At 40.4% G+C, this 27,634-nt stretch overlaps 1 protein-coding gene across 2 annotated transcripts in view; it reads right to left on the reverse strand.

The window, feature by feature from the left end:
- The window catches only part of itga1 (integrin, alpha 1), a 188,767-nt gene that overhangs the window by 32,515 nt on the left and 128,618 nt on the right, over positions 1 to 27,634 (reverse strand). For both annotated transcript variants that reach the window (XM_048527733.2, XM_048527751.2), the window contains exons 15-22: positions 21,068 to 21,271; positions 17,545 to 17,675; positions 16,932 to 17,101; positions 12,118 to 12,254; positions 9,724 to 9,834; positions 7,452 to 7,537; positions 4,587 to 4,722; positions 2,133 to 2,213 (exon numbers count right to left, since the gene is read on the reverse strand). In XM_048527733.2, coding sequence (XP_048383690.2) covers positions 2,133 to 2,213; positions 4,587 to 4,722; positions 7,452 to 7,537; positions 9,724 to 9,834; positions 12,118 to 12,254; positions 16,932 to 17,101; positions 17,545 to 17,675; positions 21,068 to 21,271 — 1,056 coding nt within the window. The remainder of the gene's footprint in view (positions 1 to 2,132; positions 2,214 to 4,586; positions 4,723 to 7,451; positions 7,538 to 9,723; positions 9,835 to 12,117; positions 12,255 to 16,931; positions 17,102 to 17,544; positions 17,676 to 21,067; positions 21,272 to 27,634) is intronic.

Below are 27,634 nucleotides of genomic sequence, written 5' to 3' on the forward strand. Positions count from 1 at the left end.
ACGCTTCAAATTTTAATTGAAACTTGCAAGTCCCCTCTCCTGGGGCCTACCAATAACTCCTGCCCACATTACTTTCTTGTAAGGCCTGGAGCCTCTACAATTGTGAGGCTCCAGTGTCGTGGCGGCAATTTGGAAGTGGGAGGTGGGGGTTCCTTCTGGCAGACTTTTAGTGGCCCTTTCCTCTGACTGAACAGTGGCTCCAGCTAAGTGGGCCTTCCACCCATGGGGTCTTAATTTTTTTTCTATTTATTCAGTTTGTGGGATGTGGGCTGGCCAGCATTTGTTGTCTGTCCCTAGTTGCCCTTGAGAAGATGGTGGTGAGCTGCCATCTAGAACGACTGCAGTCGGTTGACCCACAATGCCTTTAGAGAGAGAATTCCAGGATTTTGGTGCAGCACACTGAAGGAACAGTGCTATATTTCCAAGTCAGGGTAGTGAGTGGCTTGAAGTGGAACTTGAAGGTGATGGTTTTCCCATATATTTGCTGCAGTTGTCCTTCTAGATGGAAGTGATTATGGGTTTGCAAGGTACTGTCTGAGGATTTTGGTCTTTTTTTTAGTTCATTTACGGGATATGGGCGTCGCTGGCCAGGCAATATTTAATGCCCATCCCTCATGGCCCAGAGGACAGTTGAGAGTCAACCACATTGCTGTGGCTCTGGAGTCACATGCAGGCCAGACAAGGTAAGAATAGCAGTTTCCTTCCCTGAAGGACAGTAGTGAACCAGATGGGTTTTTCCTAACATTCGGCAATGCATTCATGGTATTCATTAGATTCTTAATTCCAGATATTTATTGAATTCAAATTCCACCGTCTGCCATGGCAGGATTCGAACCCATGTGCCCAGAACATGATCTGGGTCTCTGGGCTAACAGTTCAGCGATAATGCCACTCGGCCACCACTTACCCCATGTCGTGCATCTAGTAGATCTGCTGCTCCTGAGTGTCGGTGGTGGATTCTTTTGGATGTACTGCCAATCAAGCAGGGTTCTTGAGTGTTGCTGGGGCTGTGTTCATCCAGGCAAGTGGGGGGTATTCCATCACACTCCTGACTTGTGCCTTGTAGATGGTGGGACAGGTTTTCAGGAGCCAGGAAGTGAGTTACCCACTGCAGTATTCCTAGCGTCTGACTGTAGCCACTGTGTTTATGTGGTGAGTCCAGGTGAGTTTCTGATCAATGATAATTCCCAGGATGTTGATAGTGCAGGATTCAGTGATGGTAACACCACTGAATGTCAAGGGGTGGTGGTTGGATTGTCTCTTATCGATGATGCTCACAGCCTGACATTTGTGCGGCGCGAATGTCACTTACCATTTGTCAGCCCAAGCCTGGATATTGTCCAGATTTTGTTGCATTTGGACACTGCTTCAGTATCTGAGGAGTCACGAACTGAACATTGTGTAATCATCAGTGAAAATCCTCACTTTGGGCCTTATGATGGAGGGAAGGTCATTGGTGAAGCTGCTGAAAAGATGGTTGGCCCTAGAACACTACCCTGAGAAACTCTTGCAGAGATGTCCTGGAGTTTGGATAATTGACTGCCAACAACCACGACCATCTTCCTACTTGTCAGGAATGACTCTAAACACAGGAGAATTTGCCCCCGATTCCTGGAGAAAACCCAACCTTTGGCCTTGTTTATGTGTGATTAGTGTGTCGGTCAGAGGATCTTCCAGCAATGATGCAATGTGGGACTCTCACTGAACCTCTCGCGGTGGGTGAGACTCCCGAAACCACAGCAAGATTCAAGAAGCACTGATATTGTACATATGTCAATGGTGTTATTTTGATTCATTCACATAAACACAGTCTAACTGCCTGTATTTACTTTAACCATGTGGTTAAATGCATGTGTGTTTATGGGTCTAGGCCCGAAACATCAGCTTCCCTGCTCCTCTGATGCTGCTTGGCCTGCTGTGTTCATCCAGCTCTACACTTTGTTATCTCAGATTCTCCAGTGTCTGCAGTTCCTACTGTCTCTGAGTTTCAATGTACAATTTTTGGTAATGTGTAAAATTTGCAAAGGAAATGGAATGCATGCAATCTACTGAGCCATCAATGAATCAGGTATTTGTAAATATTTCTAAAGCAATGCGCTGCCTTCAAGATCGCAAAAATGAACAGTTCCTACCTCTGCTCCAGGTGTGAGAAAGGGATATCCCACTTTACATGTCACATTGCTGGATTCTGATGGCACGCAATCATCATTTTGCTTTAAGGAGACCAAAAGACATGTAAATTCATTGTTTTAATGGAATAATGATATCAATTATAAAACATTGATTATTGGCTTTTGACTGCATTGTCATGGCTGATTTTTTCTACTGTTTTATTTTTGTCCCTCACTTGAGGGGTTCTCTGCATTATGAACTGCTCCTCAGTCAGCAAGGTTACCTGGCAACCTGTTTTACAGGCTCTGTGTACATCTCTCTGTAGATGTACTGGAATATGCGAATATGCGTAGGAATGGAAACAGCAGTGACAAAGCTCTGCACGATATTGCTACAGTCACAAGGAAGCACCCGCAATTGATAGCATAACGTAAATGAAGAAATGTTAACAAATACTTGGCATTGACACTTGTCTTCCTTTTCCGAGGAACTATCTTGTCTCTGGTAGGTAATCCAATTGACATTTAAAACATACCCAGAAACAATTTTAATCCAAGGTAAAGCCAAAAGAACTGTGGATGATGGAAATCAGAAACAACAATTGAAAATTGCTAGAAAAGCTCAGCAGGTCTTGCAACATATATGGAGAAAAATCAGAATTAATGTTTGGGTCTAGTGACCCTTCCTCAGTTAATCCAAAGTGATCTGATTTGGGAGAAATAAATAAAAATCATTGTTGTAAATGAAGTTGATTATTTCAGTGTAAATACTCAGTAACAATTTGAAAAGAGAAATGAATTAAAAAATCATCCAATTATATGAGAATGAACTCTACTAAGTATTCATCAATGTTTCATTTATGATCACCCATGTGTAACTGAAAACTAACCATCCATTTGGTTTTCTCACAATCGTAGAACAAAATCAGGGCCAATTTAGTTAACTGTCAATATGACTCCAAACACCTGGATGTTATATGTTCAGTGCTGTATACTTAAGACGTGTTTGAAATTCTGATTTTCTACTGTTGCCATCATTGCAAGCCCTGCAAAATGGGACGACTGAATTAAAATTGATGGATTGTCGGAGTACCTCTGTAACAAGATAGCTAAGACAGTTTGAAACACATTAGAGAATGAAACAAAGACTCTCTACAGTAATGTATCCTTTTAGATTTCTTGAGAGTTGATTTTATTATTTGTTTGAGTAATTGTTTGATAAAGCTTTATGACTGCTCCAGGATTTGCCCTCATTCAAAGCCATATTTTGCTGTCTAATCCACTAGGCAAAAGAAGATTACAGATTCGGTGAAGAATATCCAGTATCTAACTTGTTATCTCAGGAAACAGTCCAATTTTGGCAGTCAAACATTTTTAGGCTATTTTTTAACATTGCTATAATCAAGCACTGAGGTGGAAGAACACCTAGGCTTACAATTACAGTAGCTAACATACTAGTACATGAAGTGCAGAAAAGGAGAATTGCCCTATTTACCATTCAAAAGGAAGTCTTCAACATTACCTGGTAGATTGTGACATAATGCATTATTATCGCTGAAACAATTCAGTGACACTGCCAACTTATGAAGAAGTTCATTGACCTCAATAAACCAAAGAATCAGAACTGAAGGAGACCATATTCGACTCAAAACTTAACTCTGCTCCTCTATCCAATGCTGCTGATAGACCTGTTGAGAATTTTGACCTCTTTCCTGCTTTTTATTTTATACATGTCACAGATGCTTTCATTTTCGCAATGAAAAGCCAATCTTATACGTCTTCTAATGCTTGCCTTGCATGCACATGCTGCAGTGTTTCACCAGTTCAGGTTGCAATTAGACATTGAAAATATTTTGGTGTAGTTACATCTTAAAAGACCCCAATAAAAAAAAGCCTCCACTCTCAAGCCAAGTCCATCAGATATAATCACACATCTATGAACATGAGATTGCTCCCTGTGAAGGATGGGTCAATAGAAAAGCTGATCAGGACAAAGGATCTCACTCAACTGGGATTGCATTCACTGTGTTCAACATTCCCTCCCTCCACTACTGACACAGAATGATAGTTGTGTGTACTGTCAACAAGATACACTTCAGGAACTTACCAAGGCTCCCTCAATAGCATCATAAACCTGGAAGGTGTACCATCTAGAACCACAGAAGCAGCATATACACAGGAATGACGCCATCAATTGTCTTCCAATGCACCTACCATCCTGACTTGGAAATATATCACTTTTCCTTCAGTGTCATTGGGTCAAAATCTTGGAATTCCGTCCCACCATCATTGTGTTGGTATTAATGCAAAAAGCATTGCAGCAGTTCTAGAAGGCTGTTTCCCACCGCTTTCTCCAAGACAATTAGGGATGGGCAGTAAATGCGAGCAATGATGCCAGTAAAGAAATGAAAACAAAGACCTTTGTATGCACTGGTACAGACACAAAGTTTATCACTAAAATTATTGTTTCCTTACCTCAACTCCAGTGAAATATATATTTTTAGAAAAGGTCACAGTTATTCTTGAGTTGTAGGCATTTTCCTTTTGGTTTATTAAGTTAATCGCCAGACTGAATTTCTTCTGATTAGATCGAACGATGTGAGGTTTCATTCTGTAATTTAAGATCAGTATTTGCCATTTTAAGATAATGTAGAAATATTTAAAGTTATGGAGTAGATCTGTGGCTCGGGTTGTGGGTATTGAGGTTGGTTGGCTCGTTGAGCTGGCTTGTTGTTCCATAGACTTTTTGTTACAGTGCAGCCTCTGATGAAGCATCGGTGTGTTTTCCCACCTGGTTTTTAACTGGGTCAAGAGATGCCTACAAGAACAGCATCAGAAAGATTCTACACGCCCCAACACACTCATCACACGACCTTCCATCAGCAACACGTCAGAACTCACCACAAGACTTCTATGACCGCTAGACATCAGAGTGGCACACAAACCCACATCAGCCTTACGGCAAGTGCTCATCTGAACTAAAGACCCACTCCTTGCCATGGACAGGGCCAATGTCATCTACAAGATCCCCAGCAGGGATTGTGAGAAACACTACATTGGACAAACAGGAAGGAAACTCACAACAAGAGTACATGAACACCAACTGGCTACAAAAAGACATGACCAATACTCACCCATCTCAATCCACATGGACAAGGAGAACCATGGCTTCGACTGGGACAACACCAAGATCCTGGGACAGGCTAGACAGAGACAAGCACGAGAATTCCTGGAAGCATGACACTCCATGGAGCAGGCTATTAATAAATACTCCGTCCAGTTCTGGTCGCCCTATTATAGGAAAGATGTGGATGCTTTGGAGAGGGTTCAGAGGAGGTTTACCAGGATGCTGCCTGGACTGGAGGGCTTACCTTACGAAGAGAGGTTGACTGAGCTCAGTCTCTTTTCATTGGAGAAAAGGAGGAGGAGAGGGGACCTAATTGAGGTATACAAGATAATGAGAGGCATAGATAGAGTTGATAGCCAGAGACTACTTCCCAGGGCAGAAATGGCTAACACGAGGGGTCATAGTTTTAAGCTGGTTGGAGGAAAGTATAGAGGGGATGTCAGAGGCGGGTTCTTTACACAGAGAGTTGTGAGAGCATGGAATGCGTTGCCAGCAGCAGTTGTGGAAGCAAGGTCATTGGAGACATTTAAGAGACTGCTGGACATGCATATGGTCACAGAAATTTGAGGGTGCATACATGAGGATCAATGGTCGGCACAACGTTGTGGGCTGAAGGGCCTGTTCTGTGCTGTAATGTTCTATGTTCTATGTTCTAAATACATTGAACTTGACGCCATATACATCCCGGAAGTGAGATAATCCATTGCAATGGACCTCAGAGTTTAAAAACCAGGCGGGAAAACACACTGACACTTCATCAGAGGCTGCACTGAGGATGTTACCAAGCATGGTAACGAAATGTCTGTGGAACAACAAACCAGTTCAGCCAGTCAACCAACCTCAATATAGAAATATTATTTTTAATTGAAAAATCGAAGTGCGGGGAAACATGCAGGACAGCATTGGCCTTTGAAGAAATCATGGATTTATTACATTCAGCTCAGTTTTGCAAGAAAAAAATGTCAATGTGACCATAATGTGAGAAAATCTGTTTCTGTTTATAAATCGAGTTCATATAGCCAGGAGAATCCCTGGGTCTACAATTCCAACATTTAGAAATGTCTGGTTGGATGTCAGATTTTCGTTTGACGACAGGTTACGCAAGAAGTTGTGTTGGGTGAGGCTGAAAGTGATGAAAGACCTGCTGTGTGAGGAGGGAGGTTATATTCCATATTTCACTAGGGATCATTTGTTCTGGGTAATTCATAAAAATCTATTTACTACATTTACATTGTTTCAACTATATAATGTTTTATAACAACAAATACTTTATTCAAGTGACTAATCCCTTGTAACAACAAGATTTTTAATTCACAGTCCTATTTCAAGGTGTAATCTGGAGCCATCAATTGAGCAATGAAGTAACAGGAACCCAACTGTGACAACTGATGTGAAATCAGTCATGCAGCAGTAACACAGTAATTGAGGCCTTCAGGCAGAAGTTAAAAAAAACCCAGTAAAATAGACTCAGAGATAGTAGGAACTGCAGAGGCAGGAGAATCTGACAAAACAAGGTGTAGAGGTGAATGAAAACAGCAGGCCAAGCAGCATCAGAGGAGCAGGAAGTGAAGAAGGGTTCAGGCCCAAAACGTAGGCCTTCCTGCTCCTCTGATGCTGCTTGGCCTGCTGTTTTCATCCAGCTCTACACCTTGTTATCCCAGTAAAATAGCCATCTTCTTTGTTTAACACTCCAGACACTTTTTTCAATATTTAAAGGGCAAGAGTAGAAAAATTCTTGGCAGCTTGACATTTCTCTTGGGCAATTGCTTTAGACAGGCACTTTCCATAGATCCTCTTGATAGGCCCTTATCCCATTTTTGCAGGTCCTCTACTGACTGTTGCTTTTATAAGTTTTGAGTGTTGATTTTGACAGGGTTGTTGACAATTTCAATGAACTTGACAGCTAATGAGCTAGTGCACTTTTTATGCACCTGATTCCTACTTTCAACAATTCCAAAAGGCCAACTGAAGAAGGTGTCCTAGGATCAGGCCAAATGGATACCTTATCTCTCCAAAAGGGGACCGTCATTATCCAAAGAGACGCACAAATTTCAGGCCAGCTCTTGCTAGGTCTGCTCTGTACAACATAATAGTTGTAAGAAATAACAAAAATATTCTTTTCACCACACATCAGAGAGATTACGAGTAATAAAAAGAAACCTGAAAGGATAGTAGACATGTGTACAACGAATGTGTATTGTAACCTTCCTTACCTGTTACCCTTCAGGTCTGCATGTGCACTAAGTGTCAGGTCATTGATGCACTCTTCATCTTCTCCACAATCCTTTGTGAAAGATACCTGACGAAGTACATTTTCAACAGTAAATTAGAGAATACACAAATGAGCTAAACTGTAGTGATTAAGAATTTGAAATAACAAGGTGTAGAGCTGGATGAACACAGCAGGCCAAGCAGCATCAGAGGAGCAGGAAGGCTGACGTTTCGGGCCGAGACCCTTTTTCAGTAAGTAGTTTTTCTTAAGGGAGGAGGGTAACTTCTTCAAGCTAGGCATCCTTGGAAAAGGCTTCGCAGTGGGGTTAAAATTGTTTCAGAGACAGTAGGAACTGCAGATGCTGAAGAAACATCTAGGCCTGAAATGTCAGCCTTCCTGCTCCTCTGATGCTTGGCCTGCTGTGTTCATCCAGCTCTAAACCTTGTTATCTCAGATTCTGCAGCATCTGCAGATCATACTATCTCTGAAACAATTTTAACCCCACTGCAAAGCCTCTTCTGAGGATGCCTAGCTTGAAGAGGTTACCCTGCTCCCTCTGGAAAAGATTTCTGAAGAAAGGTGTAGGCCTGAAATGTCAGCCTTCCTGCTCCTCTGATGCTGCTCGGCCTGCTGTGTTCATCCAGCTCCACACCTTGTTATCTCAGATTGCATTGGCGGCTCCTATTATCTCCGTGATTGAGAATTTGTTTAGTTGGAGAAATAACCTGGTTGTGGTGTGCGACAAGCTCCTGTTAGAGCTGAACAATAACTGCAGCTTTTTCAGTACCTCTGGGTACACATAGCTGAATAGCAAAGCCGTACGCTAATTATAAATGTGAACAAACTGGATGTAGAACAGTTTATCCTGCAATGCAACTTGCAATTACACTTTAAAGATATGGACTCCATCTAAACCCAAAAGCACTAAATCTGCAGCAAAATATAACAGTACTAACCAGATCCACACATAGCAATACAAGTCTAACTTCGCAGTCATAATCTATTCCCTAAGGAAAAAGCAATAAATGGAAACATGCTGGATAAAATAGCCTTTTCCATCAGAAAATATGGAATAAACGTGTGTTACATTACTGTCATTTTTACATTAAAACACCTTTAAGGATGGTCACTTAATATGGCCTCAGCAAGCGATGCCTTCATGCTATGAAGAAAAAACACCTATTGGGTGCCCTGAAACTAACTGGCTCAAAAACCTAGCCCAAACTTTCTGTCAAGTTGTGAGGTAAGATAATGGGCAGTGTGCCTGCAACATTTCAAATCAAAAGATGCTGAGACTTTTTAAAAAAGATCTATTTTTAAAATGTGTCTGATCATTGTTCATTGCTTTTACTGACTTCTTGTTTCAGGGTTCATATAAAGTCTGTATTTTTAAATTTAATTTCAGCTGGTGGTAACACTGGACAAACCTGATGCCCGAGTACACTATAAAGACCTGAAGCTTCAAACCTTGTGGCAGTCCACGCACTGAATGGTGAATCTGTGCAATCACAGTGGGCTGTAGAGGTTGGAATGTGAGGTATATCGAAGGCTGAGATTGACAAATTTTAAATCATTAAGGAGTCAAGGGATATGGAGATAAGACAAGTAAGTTAAGTTGAGGATTATCAGATAAGCCATGGCCTTATTGAATGATAGGATGAACTTGATAAGCTGAATGAATAACTTTTACTCTCACTTCTTATGGCCTTAACTAGCTGAACTCAGCACTCAGCAGCTCCTGTAGTCATTTCCGCTTCGAGTCTGCAGGTGGTGGGCCTGACTATGTACTCTGAGAATTTGTCCCAGTTGTAATAAAAACAAAGTAGAAACAACTTCCATCCCTTATCCTCAGACCCCCACACTCATCATGGCCTATCCAAGCCAATTTTTGACAACTTCTGTCCCTCTAGCCTCTCATTCACAACCTCATGCCTTCTACCCACACCATGACCACTTCAACTAGTGCCACTTCATGTCCACTCACAAGACACCACTTACACCATGTTCCTAATAAGACCTGGCCAATCTTAAGTCAAAGCATTCCCCTACTCACCACACTTTGCCCTTACACAGCCAATGCCAAATCAACCAATATCAAACAACGGGCAGATTTCAGGAGCTCTGTTGAGATGAATTGGACCTCAAAGTTTATATTACAGACTTCACTACATTTAATGATATATCAGGGTCTACAATTTGTTTTATCAAATAAGAAGTGCCGAACTCTTTTCAAAAACCCAATGGATTGTAAAAATTAGAGTACATTGAATTACCAAAGCTTTCTTTTTATTTGGTAAACTGGCATCTAAAACTGGTCCATCCTCTGGATTTGATAACGCAAACACCACCAGAAATTCCACGGGGTTTAGAAAATCTGGAGCATCCTGAAAAGTAATCAAAGGCAAAGGCCAGTCACATTTGAGGATGGGCAGTCCCACACAAAGTAGTGGCATACAGAAAGGAGTCATACAGCAGTAAGACACAAGCAACAGGCATATCGATCAAGCTATCACGCACAAGAAATATTTATAAGTAGGCACAAAACATAATTATAAACAGAAGCATTGTCACATAATGGACATTGAACTAATGTCTACTTAAAATAATAACGCAGAGGTTGGTATTCCAACATCCATTATTTACATGTGACAAGTCCTTAACCCTGATCCAGCTTTCTCAGTGCCAGCTCTCAGAGTGACCAAGATGTCTGATGCTGCTGTTTGTATCTGTTGGTCAGCTTTCCCTGATAGGACGAGGTTAATAGTCCCAATCGGGGAACACATGTTCTACGATGTCCACATGGCTGACCTTGTTACAATCACAACACGGTTGAAGATACTTCTGTTGAAAGGTCAGTGCACCGAAACTCTAGTGATAATTATATCACCAAATCAAAGAGAGTTTGGGTCAAGTCAGATGCAAAATTTTAGAAATCTTAAAGCTGACACCAACCTGGTTCTAACCTTTCCACTTTCCATTATAATGGAGAGTGGGGCTGCGTGACATATTCACACCAAAGAGAAGGCTTGTCCATTTAAATGTAATGATAAATTGCAAGGCTATCTATCTCCAAAGAATGGGCGGCTGACTGGATTCACAATTCTCCACCAGAAAATAAAGTGTGGAGATGAGAAGGAGTCAAAAATCCATCTTCAGTGCAGCTCCACCACAGTTTCCCAGAATCTCGATTTTCAACCCAGTCACAATGGACCCAGCATATAGAATCATAAGTAAAATCATAGAGTCATACAGAATGGAAACAGTGCCTCCAATTTCCCAAATTAAGCTAGTCCCATTTGCCTGCACCTCGCCATATCCCTCTAAACCTTTCCTATTCATATATCTGTCAAAGTGTCTTTTACATTTTGTCATTGTACCCACATCTACTACTTCTTCTGGCAGTTCATTTCACATATAAACCACCCTCTGTGTGAAAAAGTTGCCCCTTTTAAATCTTTCTCCTCTCACCTTAAAATTACACCTTCTATTTTTGCACTCACCTACCCTAGAGAAAAAGGCTGCTGCTATCCACCTTATCTATGCCCCTCATGATTTGATAAATCTCTATGAGGGCACCCCTCAACCTCATGTGCTCCAACGAAAAAGGTTCTTGTCTATCTAGCCTTTCCCCATAACTCAAACTCTCTAATCCCAGTACCATCCTGGTAAATCTTCTCTGAGCTCTCTGCAATTTAATAACATCCTTCCTAAAGCAGGGCAACCAGAACTGTACACAGTACTCCGAAAGTGTCCTAACCAACTTCCTGTACAATTACCAGGTGACATTCCAACTCCTACACTCAAAGGTCTAAGCATTTAAGGCAAGCGTGCCGAACATTAGCTTTATTACCCTGTCTATCTGTAATGCAACCTTCAAGGCCCCCTAGCTCTGTCTATTTGACAATACCTCCCAGGGGCCTACCATCAATTGTATAAGTTCAGCTTTATTTGTTTTACCAAAATGCAATACCTCGCATTTATCTAAATTAAATTCCACGTGTCACTCTTGGCCCATTGGCCCAAGAGATCAAGATCCTTTGTATTCTTAGATAACCTTCTGTCTACTCTGCCACCAACTTGGTGTCATCTGCAAACTTACCAGCTGCACTTCCTATATTCCTATCAAAATTGTTTATATAAATGACAAACAACAATGGACCAAGCACTGACCGTGCGGAACATTATTGGTCATAGGCATATAATTTGAAAAACAACCCTCTACCACCACCCTCTGTCTCCTGCCATCAAGCTAATTTTGTATTCAATTGGCAAAGTCTCCTTGAATCCCATGTAATCTAACTGTACGAATGTGTCTACTATGCGGAACCTTGTTAAAGACCTTGCTCAAGTCCATGTAGACATTGTTGCACTCTGCCTCTGTTTCTCAATCCACAGATGCTGTCACATCTTCTGAGTATTTTCATTAGTTTTCATTGACAAGGAACAAAACACTTTACATTGCTAGGCTGGAAACACTAAGGTCAGTGATAGCAGCCGAATCCTAGTTATTTGAAACAATTTAACTCATTGCAGCAATGGCATTGAACATGAGGTGAGATCTTGCAGGTGCTTCTGCCTCAGTACTGTACTCTAGGAGTAATAATCTTTTGAGTCATTGGAGCAAAAAAGTTTGCCAGCTCTATAAAAGAGAAGTATGATTTACTTGCCAACATGTAGAAGGTGTGTTTGACACAGCTATACAAAGGTACAGTGATATTTCTTTGGATATTTCTTTCATGTGTTTCATTAAAGTGTCCTCGGGAGATACGACGTGCAGAGTCTATTACAATGCTGTATTCAAGAACTGCAATGAGAAATAAAATTAAACATATTAACGGCTAAATCCTGAAATAGATGCACAGTGGATGCAAAACATCTGTTGATTGTTCATACTGTATTGTGTTGCAATTGTCAATCAACAAAAAATGGTAAGTTACTAGATTACAAATGATTGGATAATAGGTTGAACACAAATTGTATTTTTAAAGTTACTAATTGGTTCTGACATTGTACTTGCAATAACACTAACTGTTTCTACTATCATAATATGTGAGTTAACAATTCACGAAATCTATGAACAAAGAGAGGTCAAACTTTCCCTGGGTTGGATACCATTCTGATATTAATTTACTCTGTCTATCACAGGAGCCCATTAGCACTAAATAGGCCAGTTCAACAGTGCTACCAACAGAGTGATATCTGAGGGGACTACTAAAATGAGTAGATAAACGGTCTTTCCTTCTGTGATCAGTACATTTGAAAAAAAAATTACAAACTCATGACTAATTGACTATCAGCCGATAATTTATCTGTCCAGGATAATCAAGCTGTTTATATATCATCACAGACATGTCAGCGTTTGTTAAGAAACTTCAGAAGATGAATTAAAATTCCAGAATTTCTCAATATATATACACACCAATTTCAGCCATGATATTCAGCAATTGGTTGAGAAGTCATTTTGATGATTCAATAGATTTTAATCATAAACAGATATTTTCATTGGAAAAATTCCTCACAAACTAATTTATTGATTAATAATTAATTATCTAGATTCCATAATTTGTTTACAAATAGCAAATAGATAAACTATAGATTAAACTACATATGTAACATTGTCTTGATTAACCAAGTGGCAGGCTTATTTATCTTAGTTTGTTGCTGAATAAATTTATGTCAATAGTGCAATTGTCAAAAATTTGTTACTCACAGAGCTTTAGCAAAAATATGTTTTTGCTGTAGCCAAGCATATTCTATTGTATAGCCAGAATAACTGTTCTTACAAACTACATGCTCAAATATAAACCTCAGTTTCATCTAAGCACAATACCCAATCCATGGTTTAAATAAGTTGAGGTTTATCGTTTGGTCACAATGCACACACTATAATAATCGGCAGGCAAAATAAAAGCAAACACAGGAACAAAAACAGAAGTTGCTGGGAAAGCTCAGCATGTCTGGCAGTATCTGTGAAGAAAAAAATCAGAGTTAACATTTTAGGTCCATTTCTGAGGAAGGGTCACCAGAACTGAAACATTAACTCTGATCTTTACTTCACTGATACTGCCGGACCTGCTATGCTATTCCAGCAGCTTCTGTTTTTGTTCCCGATTTGCAGCATCTGCAGTTCTTTCCGTTTTCAAAAGGAAAGCAAACTTGAGCCAATTGTATCAGTGATAATGGGAACTGCAGATGCTGGAGAATCCAAGATAATAAAATGTGAGGCTGGATGAACAAAGCAGGCCCAGCAGCATCTCAGGGGCACAAAAGCTGACGTTTCGGGCCTAGACCCTTCCTCTCTGATGAAGGGTCGAGGCCCGAAATGTCAGCTTTTGTGTTCCTGAGATGCTGCTGGGCCTGCTGTGTTCATCCAGCCTCACATTTTATTATCTTGAGCCAATTGTGCTAATTTAAGAATAGGCACAATATCGCATTTAGTCTAAACTCACCTTGTGGGCCTGAGTTTTATTTTCAATCTTTTGCCAAACAATGTTGTTTATTTCATAATAATGTATCCAGCAATATACATTACTACATGAATAAATTACGTTACATCTCTTAACTGTATAACAATTTCACAAAAGTGCATTCAATCATCAATCATACCTTTTGTTCTCTCCAGAAAAATACATTTGAGACAACAGCGCAGGAAAACCTTTCAGCCTGCAACATTTTGAAGTTTCCAATTTGGCTGAATTTATCATGATTAGAAGTTTCAGCTAATTCTACTGTTTTGTGAGTTTGTGAGGAGGCTCTATTATGTCCTTTGGGTACGTAGACAGAAATAAGAATACTCCAAATTGCTCCAACATTCTTTCAAATTACTAATGAACTGATAACCATAATTCATATAATAAGCCACACATAATTTACATCATAATTTAAAGTTTTTTTTGTAATAAACCAATTTTTAGCTGCACTAATCGATCTGCCACGCTTAAATATTCTAAATGTTCTAAAGCACTGCCCCATTCTGTTTCTGCATAACAGATTTTCCATCTGACAATATACATATGATTTTCAGTGAATATATGAGAAACCATATTTTTCTAAATAGTTCACATTTTGCTGCAATTTTCACTGATTTTGCTCAAAGTCAATACTTCATCACAAATTGTTTAGTCTTGCCAGTGTAAATGCTACCTATACAGAGGTCTGTCAGTCAGTTCAGTTGGCTGAACAGCTAGCTTGTGATGCAGAGTGATATCAACACCACAGATTCATTTCCTGCACCAGCTGAGGTTACTATTACTCCTTCTCAACCTCTTCCCTTTGTCTGAGTCATAATGAATTCCAAATTAAGCTACGATTCAGTTGTCTCTCTTTCTCTAATGGGAAAGCAGCCCTATGCTGTGATAAGAGCATAGGGATTTTATCCAGACTCACTATACCTTAAAAGCAAGTGTAGAGCTGAATCTTTTGCCTTCATCTATGGTGGGTTAGGTGGCATTTAATTTTGGCAGAAGGTGGAAGGTGACAGTTGGGGACCCTGCCTCCAGCCAAATTCAGTTTGTGGTAATTGACCCACAGATGGCTTTTCTGCCCCAACATTAACTGAGACCCTTTAAATGGGTAATTATTGGCCATTGAATGTTTGTTTGTGGACTTCTGGAGTAGGGGCTTGGCATCTGGCAGTGTGGGGGTGGCAGGGGGAAATGAAGCTGCCCTCCTGCTCTTGCTTCTGACCACTTACTGACTTTCACTCTTCCACAGTATTTAAGGGGTTGCACAGTGGTTAGCACTGCTGCTTCACAGTGCCAGGGACCCAGGTTCAATTCCACCTTCGGGTGACTGTCTGTGTGGAGTTTGCACATACTCTCCGCGTCTGCGTGGGTTTCCTCCAGGTGCTCTGTTTCCTCTCACAGTCCAAAGATACCTGGTTTAGGTGGATGAATCATGCTAAATTGCCGATAGTGTCTAGTGTGGGAAAAGCAGAGACTGGGTAGGGGGTGTATCTGAGTGGAATGCTCTTTGCAGGGTCAATATGGATTTGATGGGCCAAATGGCCTGCTTCCACACTGTAGGGATTCTATGATGATGCTCTCCCTTTCCATCATCATTTCCCTGTGTTTAGCTCTGGCCTTATCTGGACCCCAGGGGGGTGTGATTCTAAAAGCTGGCACTGCTGAGTACAGAAACCTCAGATGGACCATAACCTCTCAGTTGGTGGGTAGTCTGCTGTCTGCTGTTGGCCCCTGATTGGTGGATGTTGCAACATTTGCAATCTATAAATGCTCATTTAAAAGTGAAAATCCAGCAGACACTCTTGGTGATTCTGTCTATTACCACTGAGTGTAATATTGAGGTCCCAGAGAGCTTGTAAGCAGATAGAAATTAATGAACAGTCACAAACTTGTTTATTTTACACTTTTGGTCTCCCTTTACGGATCTTTGACAAAAGCTTTATTTGATTGAATCAGACCTGGGTTTTAAACAGCATGCTAAGATCTTAATTATTGCTGAAAATCCTTTCTTGCCCTGGAAAGCTAATTTTATGTTTGTGGCGTGTCAAATTTCTCCATTTAAAATACATTTTAAAGATTTGTTCATGATACTTAAGCTTCTTTCTTAGTCTCAAGTGTAAGTCTCAAAATGTATTTCGTTCTCTGTAAAATGTAACCGGAAATTATAAATAATGAGCATAAAAATCCAGCCCATGGGAGCAAATTATGATTTGGGGTGTCTCAGAATTGGGAGGGAAGGAAATCAGCAGTAAGGAGTTATTGGCCACCTAGTTCCCTCCTTCTGCCAATGCTAAGATTCTGTAGTAAGTAGCGAGGTCCTCTACTGCATGAAGAGACAGCCTAAGAAACTGGCAACTTCCATGCAGACCCAGGGAGACTTTCCAGATCCAGTGCCCTGTGGCCCAGCGATCCCCACCAATAAGCATAACCCAACACACCTCTGTTTCGGGGCTAAATCCATCTTGCTGCATTGACCACCATTATGAGTGACAGAGCTGGGAAACACGAGTTGGTGATTCTGTGATTACTTGGAGGTGGAATCTCCAAACCTGAAGGGATGGGAGCCCTAACCTCAGGTGTTAATTGCTAGTTATGCACAGAATTGGGTCATCTCTCCTGAAAACAGCTGATTTCAGGTTGTCACTGTCATTTCAGTAGATCACCGCAGTGATTAAATGCAGCCCAATCAGTGCATTTTCATGCCTGCTTTGCTGTCTATAGGATTCCTTCAATGTGATTTGTTGCTTCATTTGCTTGTAGCATCATTGTTGCCAACACTTAGACTTCAAACTCATTTCATGGGTAGGAACTTTGATACATACAGACTGCTAGATCTTTGTCGGCAACTTTCTTTGAGATCAGCGGCAATTCTCTCACATCAGTGATACCTGTTAAATCCGGATATAATGTGCATTACACCCACTTATTGCATAAGTAGATGTTCAGAGGGATGGCATTTTTCAAAGAGAAATACATAAATCTCCTTGGTTTCAATGCTACAATCCATATTAACATACCAATTGGTTGTGACGGCTTTTTACCAGACTTCAGGCTAACATTGAAACAAAGCTCTGCTGTAATGCACACTGTTGGTTTCTCATCAATTGCACAATTCTTGTTCTGGATATTGATCTTGTTGGGTTGAAATTTCAGTCTGGTTATCCTGACCTGCACTATGTCACGGGACCTAGGGAAAGTTTATAAAAACAGTCATGAAAATCATGCTGTATTTTCAATATCAACAATTACACGCTTAATTAGAACACACTTGGTGATTACTGATCAACTGCAGCATTTCAGAATCACAATTGATTAAATTTAAAACTACCACAAATCTTTATAATCCAGTACTTAAAACAACTATTTCTAGGATAACAAAAATATAACCTATGGATTACTTCACTGCCAAGTTATCTCAGGAAATCATTTTGTATTATCTACTGATGTGTGTTGTTCAAACAGCATTTGTATTACAGGGCAAAGTGATGGGTGAATCTTCCATGGCAAAAAATATATTTGATTGGCTTTGTACAAATGGGACTCCATAAATTTGCGGATTGTACAGAACAAAGTCTCTGAGAATAAGGTGTGAATCGTAATAAAAGGGAATAATGCAAAACTGATACAAACCAGAAGAGGGCAGCACCACCTAGTGCTCCAACTGTAATATCGACTAGACCGTCATCATTTAAATCCATTTGCCCATCGATCGATTGGCCAAAGTAATTGAAATGAACATCTGGTGCAGATGCAGAGATGCGCTATTAAGAAAAGCATTTGATTAGCTAAATTTAAGCCCACAATTTCCGATTTTGTTTCTAATTTCAGTTCATAACGTCCGACTCTTCCGGGAGTTGTAGTCACTGTTGCATTGCTATATTCCCACATCTACTACTGTTAAACAAAAATCCTGCTTCCGCGCTTTGCATATCTGTGTCCAGGTTTCACTGCAGGAGCCTTTAGTAATGTGCAATGTAGCTTTAATCTGGCTGAACCATCACTGCGTAGGGCAGGCCAAGCCATGTCACTTTCACAGCAGTGACTGCGGCAGGCTGCTAAATAAACAGTATTAATATCCCAAAGATAGTAGGAACTGCAGATGCTGGAGAATCTGAGGTAACAAGGTGTAGAGCTGGATGAACACAGCAGGCCAAGCAGCATCAGAAAGGTCTAGGCCCGAAACATCAGCTTTCCTGCTCCTCTGATGCTGCTTGGCCTGCTGTGTTCATCCAGCTCTTCCCCTTGTTATCTTAATATCCCAAAGCCTCACTGAACGGTTAGGGAGAGAAGGTGAGTGTGTTAAGTGACAGGCTTAAGGTGGCAGGTCAGATGGCATGTGAAGGTGAATTGGAAAGCTGGCTGGTTGATCAGATGTTGAAGCTGGTGGGGCATCAGCTCAGGCGGATATGTGGTTAGTCAGCAATATCAAGTTGGAGATGGGTGGAAGGAGATGCTGCAGTAGGCGGGCTGGGGGAAGTTGGGCAGTTTTGGGGGTAGAGGGTTTTGATGATGAGTTGTAGTTAGCCACAAATTAGACCAGGGTTTAAAATCTATAACGTTTCCTAGTTAACTGTGTCGGTGATTGCGTAGAACAGTCAAAAGTCTTTGACTCAAATACAAAATTGAAATCTTTCCAAAAGGCTTTAAACATTCCAGGAAGTTCCCAGCTAGCTAGTGTTTTGGGATTTCTAAGAGATCCATACAGCATCTTACAGGTTAAGCTGTAGCAGCAATATCACATGTCCTTGGCTATTTGGAAATTTCTCGTTTGGCTGTTACACTTAAAAGAAGTGCATGGTTGTGTGTTTTGTTTAATATCTTCCATTAGTAGCATTAGATCCTGAACCACCTTTTAACTGTAATTCAAACAACTGCACATAAAAATGGCTTAATAGTGTAGTATTGACTTCAGTCTTATGCATGAAGCAAATAGATTACCACTTCCATCGTCGAAATGAAGTAAAAGCTAACATTAAACCTCATTTCTTTTTGGGTTTTATCATCTTCATTTTTAAAATACAGCTAGTCCAGCTGTTGAAGCACCAATTTCATTTTGGTTTGGACAGTATTTGTGGGAAAGGATTGGGAAGATCTGGGCTTTGTTAAATAATATAAACCAGATGACTGTACATCAACAGAACATGAAGTGCATGACATTTCGGAAGGACAGGAAGCAAGGAATGGATGATGGGTACCATATGATATGCATTCAAGATTCTTAAACAATGTGGGAGCACAGATGGTAGATGCATTGGTTACAATCATTCAGAATTCCATAGATGTCAGAAGGATTCTAGCAGACTGAAAGCTGACAGAGGTAATATGTCCATTCAAAAGATATGGTGGCAGAAATTGGGAACTTATAAGGTAGTTAGCCTCACATCTGTCATAGGAAAGGCGTGAGAATCTATTATTAAGGATATTAAAACAGGGTACTTAGAAAATCACAATGTGATCAGGGAGAGACAACATGTCTTTGTGAAAAGGAAATTGTATGTAACAATCTCTTGCAGCTTTTGAATGAGGTGACACAGCTGGATTGGGTAGATATAAGAAATAGCAATGTTAAGATGTCATTCATGGGAGTAGTTTATAGATCCCCCTAAATTAGGGTGCTCTCGAGCAGGAAAAAGTAGTGGAGACTTTTGAGGAAGGTATAGCAATATTTGTGTGTGATTTTAATCTAGGTTTGGACTGGATGCATCAAATTAGAAAAGATAGATCAGAAAACTTGTTTTTGGAAGTTTTCTTGTCACTTTCCTAGAATAGGACATTCTGAAGCCAAATAGCGAGGAGGTTATTTGAGACCTGAAAATGTGCAATGAGACAAGACTAATTAAAGACCTCATCGTAAATGTCCCACTGGGTTGCAATGATCTTACCATGATTGAATTTTGCGTTCTGTTTGAGGAAGAGTTGGTCTAAGATTAGTATGGTAAACTTAAATAAAAGCGATTATGAAGACTGAGTTTATGAGAATGAATTAGGGTGAAGGGTAAGTCTGTTGAGAAAGAAAGTTTATCAAAACACTCGGCAAAGATATTTCCCAGTGCGAGAAAAGAACTAGCAGTGAAAGATGCAACATTTGGGGCTAGCTGCAAGAATTAAAATTAACACGCAATGGAAAAAAAAATTCTATAAGGATTAATGACAGGTCAGAAGATTGGACAAAAAATGAAAACCAAGAATTAATCAAACCTGAGGGGGAAAGAAAGAGAAAACTAAATTAAAATGCAAAAGAAAACAAACAAGAAGTAAGAGTTAATAAGGTGTAGAGCTGGATGAACACAGCAGGTCTCATTTTCTGAAGGAGGAGCCAGGCCCAAAGTGTCTGCTTTCCTGCTCCTCTGATGCTGCTTGGCCTGCTGTGTTCATCTCGTTCTACACCTTGTTATCTCAGATTCTCCAGCATCGGCAGTTCCTACTATCTCTGAATAAGTAAGAGTTTCTGCCTACATTTTTTTTAAAAAGGGAACAGATAGCTAAAGTGAGCAGGATCCTTTTAAAGAGAGTTACTGGGGAATTAATAACCGGAAATAAGGAAACGACTGATGCATTGAAATGATAGAGGCATTGAAAAGATGTTTGTGTCGGTTTTCATTGCAAATTAAAAACATCCCAGAAATAACTGTAAATTAAGAGGTGAAAAGGAGGGAGGAAGTTACAACAATTATAATCACTAACGAAAATGTACTGAGAATATTTAAAGAGTTTAAGTCTAACAAGTTCCCCAGTCCTGCTAGAAATGGCAGAACAATTAAACAACTACTTTTATTCTGTCTCCACAAAAGAAGCAAAAAAAAAACTTCCCAGATGTGCAAGAGAAGGAAAAGTCATTTGGGAAGCAGGAATTGCAGAATATTAATATTAGCAGAAAAGTAGTGCTGGAAACATTAATGACATTGTAAGTTGATAAAGCCCCAGGACTAATAACAACTTGTAGTGGTATCGCACATTTAATGTAAAGAACATACCTATGTCACTCCTCGGGGTTTGTATGACAACATTTGACATCAAGCATTAATATTAAGGCAGATGAGCAGAAGCTGAGTAAAGATAGATTTTCAGGAGAAACACAAAATAGGGAAGAAGAGAGATTTAGGGAGGGAGCCTCAATATAACAATATATTTTCAAGTTCTAGCAGCATCAGACCTGTGAATGTTTTTTGTTAATGGTTGTACCAGATCCTTGGAAGATGTAGACTGCACCCTTATGGCTGTCTTCTAAAGGTGCCCCAATGACAACATCATTGTAGTTATCCAGGTTGAGATCTGAAACTGCAGTTATAGCTGTACCAAAACGAGAACCACATGGTTGTTTCAAGAGTTGGGGGCATTTCCGATCATCGGTCGTAACCTATAAAAGCACCATTCATAGTATTGCAAATGTTGATTGTTTTAATATGCACAACAAATATTAAATCATTTTTATGAGAGATGTTTTTGAGAGATGTTTTCATTTTTGAATGAAAATCCGGGAAGTCAATTAATATCGTTGAATGTTTATTGGCAGATATCTCATAAATCAATCACCATTCACATCCTTGCAGACAGATTCACTATATCTTTGGATGCATGTTGGCTCAGGGTCAAGTGCTGTTTATTAAAAGGTTGAAATACACGATCTCTAACAGGTAAGAAAATCCTGAGACTACAGCCAAACTTTGTTTGCATTGTTCATGTATTTGCCTGTTAATTTTAAACACTGAAAAAAGAGAGACCGGAGTTAGATATTAGAATGGGATATACTTATATGTGCACACCCCACAAAAGTGTCACTCAGTCTACAGCTTCAGGAAATTAGGTGCAGCCACTTTGCGCCAGGCACTATTATATTGCTCAGGCTCTTGTTGCCATGCAATCTTTGCAGGTCCTTTGTTTAGAAACATCAATTGTCTGGATCATTTTGAGCCTACCCAAGCAACTCACAGCATCATTTTAACACATTATCTTGAAGCAGAAACATAGAACATAAATGATTTGGAGAAGTAATTATTTTTTATTACTCTTTCATTAAACTCTAACACTGTTTAACGTTTCAGGTATTTATTTATATCAAGTGTTTTCTGGTTAGACAATAATACATGATACTAAAGTCCCGAAAATTATAGATGGCTGAAGAGCTGGTGTATTCAGGTATTCAGGTTTTCGGACAAGTGGAATGTTTTTGTGGAATAGAAAGGGGCTGTTCACAAAGAATGGGTCTAACCCAAATGGGAAAGGGATCAATATATTAGCAAGGAGACTTGCTAATTCTATTGAGGGAGACTTTATACTGATATACTGCGTCCAGTTCTGGGCGCCCTATTATAGGAAAGATGTGGATGCTTTGGAGAGGGTTCAGAGGAGGTTTACCAGGATGCTGCCTGGACTGGAGGGCTTATCTTATGAAGAGAGGTTGACTGAGCTCGGTCTCTTTTCATTGGAGAAAAGGAGGAGGAGAGGGGACCTAATTGAGGTATACAAGATAATGAGAGGCATAGATAGAGTCGATAGCCAGAGACTATTTCCCAGGGCAGAAATGGCTAGCACGAGGGGTCATAGTTTTAAGCTGGTTGGTGGAAAGTATAGAGGGGATGTCAGAGGCAGGTTCTTTACGCAGAGAGTTGTGAGAGCATGGAATGCGTTGCCAGCAGCAGTTGTGGAAGCAAGGTCATTGGGGTCATTTAAGAGACTGCTGGACATGCATATGGTCACAGAAATTTGAGGGTGCATCCATGAGGATCAATGGTCGGCACAACATTGTGGGCTGAAGGGCCTGTTCTGTGCTGTACTGTTCTATGTTCTATGTTCTATGTTCTATATAGAAGGTGAGCGGAGGAATTCTAAGTAGCAGTGTAAATGGAAGGATTGATTGGTTAGGTTCTGAATGTGAGGACAGCATGTTAATTAGAAATGAAGGACAAGAGAGACTCAGTGTATGTAGTATCCCCGAAGAACTAAATTGCATTAATTCCAATGCAAGGTAAGGCTGATGAACTCAGGGCATGTTTAAGAACATGGGGTTGGCACGTCATTGCTATTACAGAAACTTGGCTGAGGAATCGACAAGACTGGCAGCTCAATGTTCTGGGTTATAGATGCTATGGGAAGGCTAGAAGAGGAGACAAGAAAGAGCGGGGGCAGGTGTAGTTGGGAAAATGCCATTCTTGATTAAGGAATACATTAATGCTGTAACTGGAGAGGATATTTCTGAAAAATCGTCCACTGAAAATATATGTGTAGAAATTACAAATAACAAAGGAAAGACCGCTTTGATGGGATGGTACTGTAGGCCCTCTGATAGTAAGACAGAAACTGAAAACAAATATGTAGGGAAATGTCAGATATATGTAAGCATAAGAAGGTTGCAATAATGGGGGATTTTAATTTTCCAGCCACTGACAGGGACTACCATAGTGTTAAAGATTTGGTGGTGAAGAATTTGCCAAATATGCCCCAGAAAATTTCTTTATCAATATGTGGGTGCTCCTACTAGAGAGGGAGCAAAACTAGACTTTCTTTCGGGCAATAAAATAAGGCAGGTTCCTGAAGTAAAAATGGGGGAACACTTTAGGTCTAGCCATCATAGCTCCATTAGCCTTCCATAAAAGTTAAAGTTTTTAATTGGAGTAAGGCAAATTTTAATGGTATGAAACAGGAACTTTCAAAAGTTGTTTGGAGTCGACTGTTTGCAGATAGAAGGACATCTGACAAGAGTGTTCAAGATTATGATATCAAGAGTTCAAAGGTATTTTGTTCCTGTTAGATTGAACGGTAAGGCTGGTAAGATTAAGGAACAATGGAAGAATAAAGATATTGAAGTGCTTGTCAAGAATAAAACAGAATCTTATTTTAGATATGGACAATTTGTTTCAGTTGAATCGCTTAATCAGTATAAAGAGTGGAGGGGCATTCTTAAGAGAGAAATCAGGAAGGTAAAGAGGGGACATGAGGTAGCATAGGCAGAGAAGGTCAAGGATAATATAGAGAGATTTTACATACACATTAAGAGTGAGAGGTAACTAGACAGAGGTTTGGGTCTCTTAAAGATCAAGGAGGTCATCTTTATGCTGAACCCCAAGAGATGGGAGAGATAGTAAATGAATATTTCACATCAGTTTTTACTGTGGAGAAAGAAATAGTCCAGAGAATGCAGAGAAATAAGTTTCATTATTTTAAGAATAGTTCACATTGCAGAAGAGGAGGTTCGGGAGGACCGAGAGAACAAAATGATGGATAAATCTCTGGGAGATGATGTAATGTATCCCAGAATGCTGTGGGAAGTAGGGGAGGTAATTAAGAGACCCCTTGCAGAAAGATTTGCATCATCTATAACTACGTGTAAGGAGGTGCTTGATGACTGGAGGATGGCTAATGTTGTTCCTTTGTTCGAGAAGGGTTGTAAGAAGAAACTGGGGAGCTATAGACCTGTGAGTCTGACCTGGTTGTGGCTAAGTGGTTGAATGTGATGAAAAAAGGTAGGATATATGGACATCTAGAGAGAAAGAAATTGATTAGGGATAGTCAGCGTGGTTTTGTGCAAGGAAAATCATGTCTCTCAAACTTGATAGAGTTTTTTGAGGAAGATACCAAAAAGATTGATGATAGCTGAGCAGCAGACTTCATTTATTTGGATTTTAGTAAAGCCTTTGACAAAGTTCCACATGATGGACTGTAAAGTTACATCACATGGGATTCAGGGTGAGCTTGCCAATTGGACACACAATTAGCTTAACAGCAGGAGATAGAGAGCAATGATGGATGATTGCTTTTCAGACTGGAGGCCTGTGGTCAGTGGTGTTCCACAGGGATGGGTTCTGGGTCCACTTTTGTTTGTCATTCACATAAATGATTTGGATGAGAATATAGAAGACATGGTTAGTAGGTTTGTATGCGCCATGGTAAACAGTGAAGAGGTTTTATAAGATTACAAAAGGATCTTGATCAAATGGGTCAATGGGCTGAAAAAAGGCAGATGGAGTTCAACTGGGATAAACGAGAGGTATTGCATTTTGATACAATAAGCAAGGATAGGGCTTACACCATGAATGGTAGGGCCTTGGGTAGTGTTGTAGAACACAGGGACCGAGGGGTGCAGGCACATAAGTCTTTAAAGTTTGCATCACATTAGACAGGATGGCTAAAAAGGCATTTGACATGCTTGCCTTTGTTGCTCTGTCCTTTCAATACATCAGTTGGGATGTTATGTTGTGATTGTACAGGACATTGGTGAGGCCTCTTCTGGAATACAGTGTCCGGTCTGGTCGCCCAGTAATAGGAAGGGTATTATCCAGCAGCAGAGGGTTCAGAAGAGATATACCAGGATGTTGCAGGGTATGGAAGGTTCGAGAAAGGCTAGATAAGCGGGGACATTTTTCACTAGAGCTTAGGAAGTTGAGAGATGACCTGAAAGAAATTTATAAAATAGGAGGCACAGATGGAGTCTTTTCCCGTAAGATGGGGAATTTCAAAACCAGGGTGTCACATTTTAAGGATAGAATTTAGAAAAGACGTAAGAGGCAAATCTTTTTCACAGGGGGTGGAATGAACTTCCTGATGGAGTGATGGATGTGTGTACAATTACAATGTTTAAAAGGCGTTTGGATAGAATCATAAATAGGAAGGGTTTGGAGAGATATGGGCCAGGAGCAGGCAGGTTCTTTATTATTATTTTTTCCTTTATTTATTCATGGGATGAGGGCATTGCTGACTAGGCAGCATTTATTGCCCATCTCTGATTGCCCAGAGAGCAGTTAAGAGTCAACCACATTGCTATGGGTCCAGGATCACATGTAGGCCAAACCAGGTAAGGATGGCAGTTTCCTTCTCTAAAGGACATGAGTGAACCAGAGGGGTTTTTCGCCAAAAATTGGCCATGGATTCGTGGTCATCATTAGATTCCTAATTCCAGATATTTTACTGAATTCAAATTCCACCAGTTGGCATGGTGGGATTTGAACCAGTGTCCTCAGAATGCTATCTGGGTCTCTGGATTAGTAGCCCAGTGATAATACCACTAGGCCACTGCCTCCCCTGAAGTATTGCACCCTGAGGAGGGACTAGTTTAGTTTGGGATTATGTTTGGTATGGACTGGCTGGATCAAAGGGTCAATTTATGACTCAATAACTTGCTCCCAAACTGGAAAGGTTACAGTGTATTGTCATTTTTTTATTCGCACACAGGGTGAAGGTATTGCTGCCTCGGCTAGCATTTATTGCTCATCCCTAATTGCCCAGAGGGTAGTTAAGAATCAATTCCATTCCTGTAGGTCTAGATTCACATGTAAGCCAGACCAGCTAAAGATGGCAGTTTCATTCCCTAAAGGACATTAGTGAACCAGATGGCTTTTTTGACAATGGTCATCATTAGATTCTTAATTCCAGATTTTTAAAATTGAATTTAAATTCCAAAATCTGCTGTTTACACCATCCTCTCTGGCTGGATTCAAACCCAGGTTGATAGAACGTTGTCTGGGTCTCTAGACTAAAGCCCAGCGATAATAGTACTAGGCCATCACCTCTCCTATTTAAAGAACCTTCAAGGCTACTCTTCCTCTGCAAATTATTTTGCACAGACAAGTAAGTTCAGAAGCATGCAGTAAAGAATGCAAACCCTAACAAGTTTGGATGCCACCCTACCAGCTCCGCAGAAGCATTATTATGGGTAGGTAGAAAATTGTGCTGCCACACACTGGGTCAGCTTCAAAAGCGTTCCCGCTTCCAGGGACCTTCCCAGATCTGAAATTCCCGTGGCAGTGGGTACCTGCACAGCAACAGTAGTTTTCTAATCAAGATGCTTAGAGAGGCACGTCGTGCTTGTTTTTGGTTGCAGTATGAATTTGATAAGCTGCACATAGACTGCTTTATGTGAGAGGACGAATGAGATGTCTTTACGGAGGTAAGTTTAAGCAGCATTGCATCTGAGGCTGTTGTAGAGGCCATGAGCAACCAAAAGCAAGGAGTGGAGGTGATTGTGGTATCTGTTCATATTGCAGCTTTGCCATTCAATGTGTAAATCATGGAGACAGATGTCTACAATGCTCAGGTTATACTGTATCTTGCACACACTTATTCCTTGCATATGCTTGCCTACCAACAATTCAGCCCATAGCAGCACTCCCGGTGGCCTCACAGTGGGTATTGTAGACCTCCATTGGAGTGTCTAGGTTTCTTGTGCTTCCATCTCGGGAGTCTCTTTCCATTATCCTTTGAATGGCGAGGGCATAAAAAGGCTTCTCCATCTGCAGGAAGAATCCCAGTGCTGCTGCACCTTTGACCCAACTAGAGTTGGGACCTGGAAACGGTGCCAATATGTGAATATTTCCATTGAGGAGAATACAACAGAATAGTCATTTATTGTCACATGTATTTTGTACAAAAGAAAAGCAGTGAAGTATTAAGGGCACCATGCCACGGAGCCTATAGTAACAACAGAAGGCATAGCTAAGAAAAATAGAAAAAAGTTAAGACAAAGTTCAACTTAATTCAATTTACAGCTCCTGGATTCAAGAAAGACGTCGAAACAGATAAATGTAACTGAAAGAGGCCAGGTCACAGGAGAAAATGAAAGAAAGAACAATTAATGCCATATCTCTGCGGCTGTAGGTCCACAGGACTAGTGAGGCCCATTGGTTTTTAATAGAGTTACTTTAGGGGCAAACTAACTCCTGAATTAGAGAACAAACAATTTAAAGATCTCAGCCAAGGTTTGTTCAATGTTGTCCATTCTGTCTATTTA

The sequence above is a fragment of the Stegostoma tigrinum genome, chromosome 1 (assembly GCF_030684315.1).
Source record: "Stegostoma tigrinum isolate sSteTig4 chromosome 1, sSteTig4.hap1, whole genome shotgun sequence".
NCBI lineage: Eukaryota > Metazoa > Chordata > Chondrichthyes > Orectolobiformes > Stegostomatidae > Stegostoma > Stegostoma tigrinum.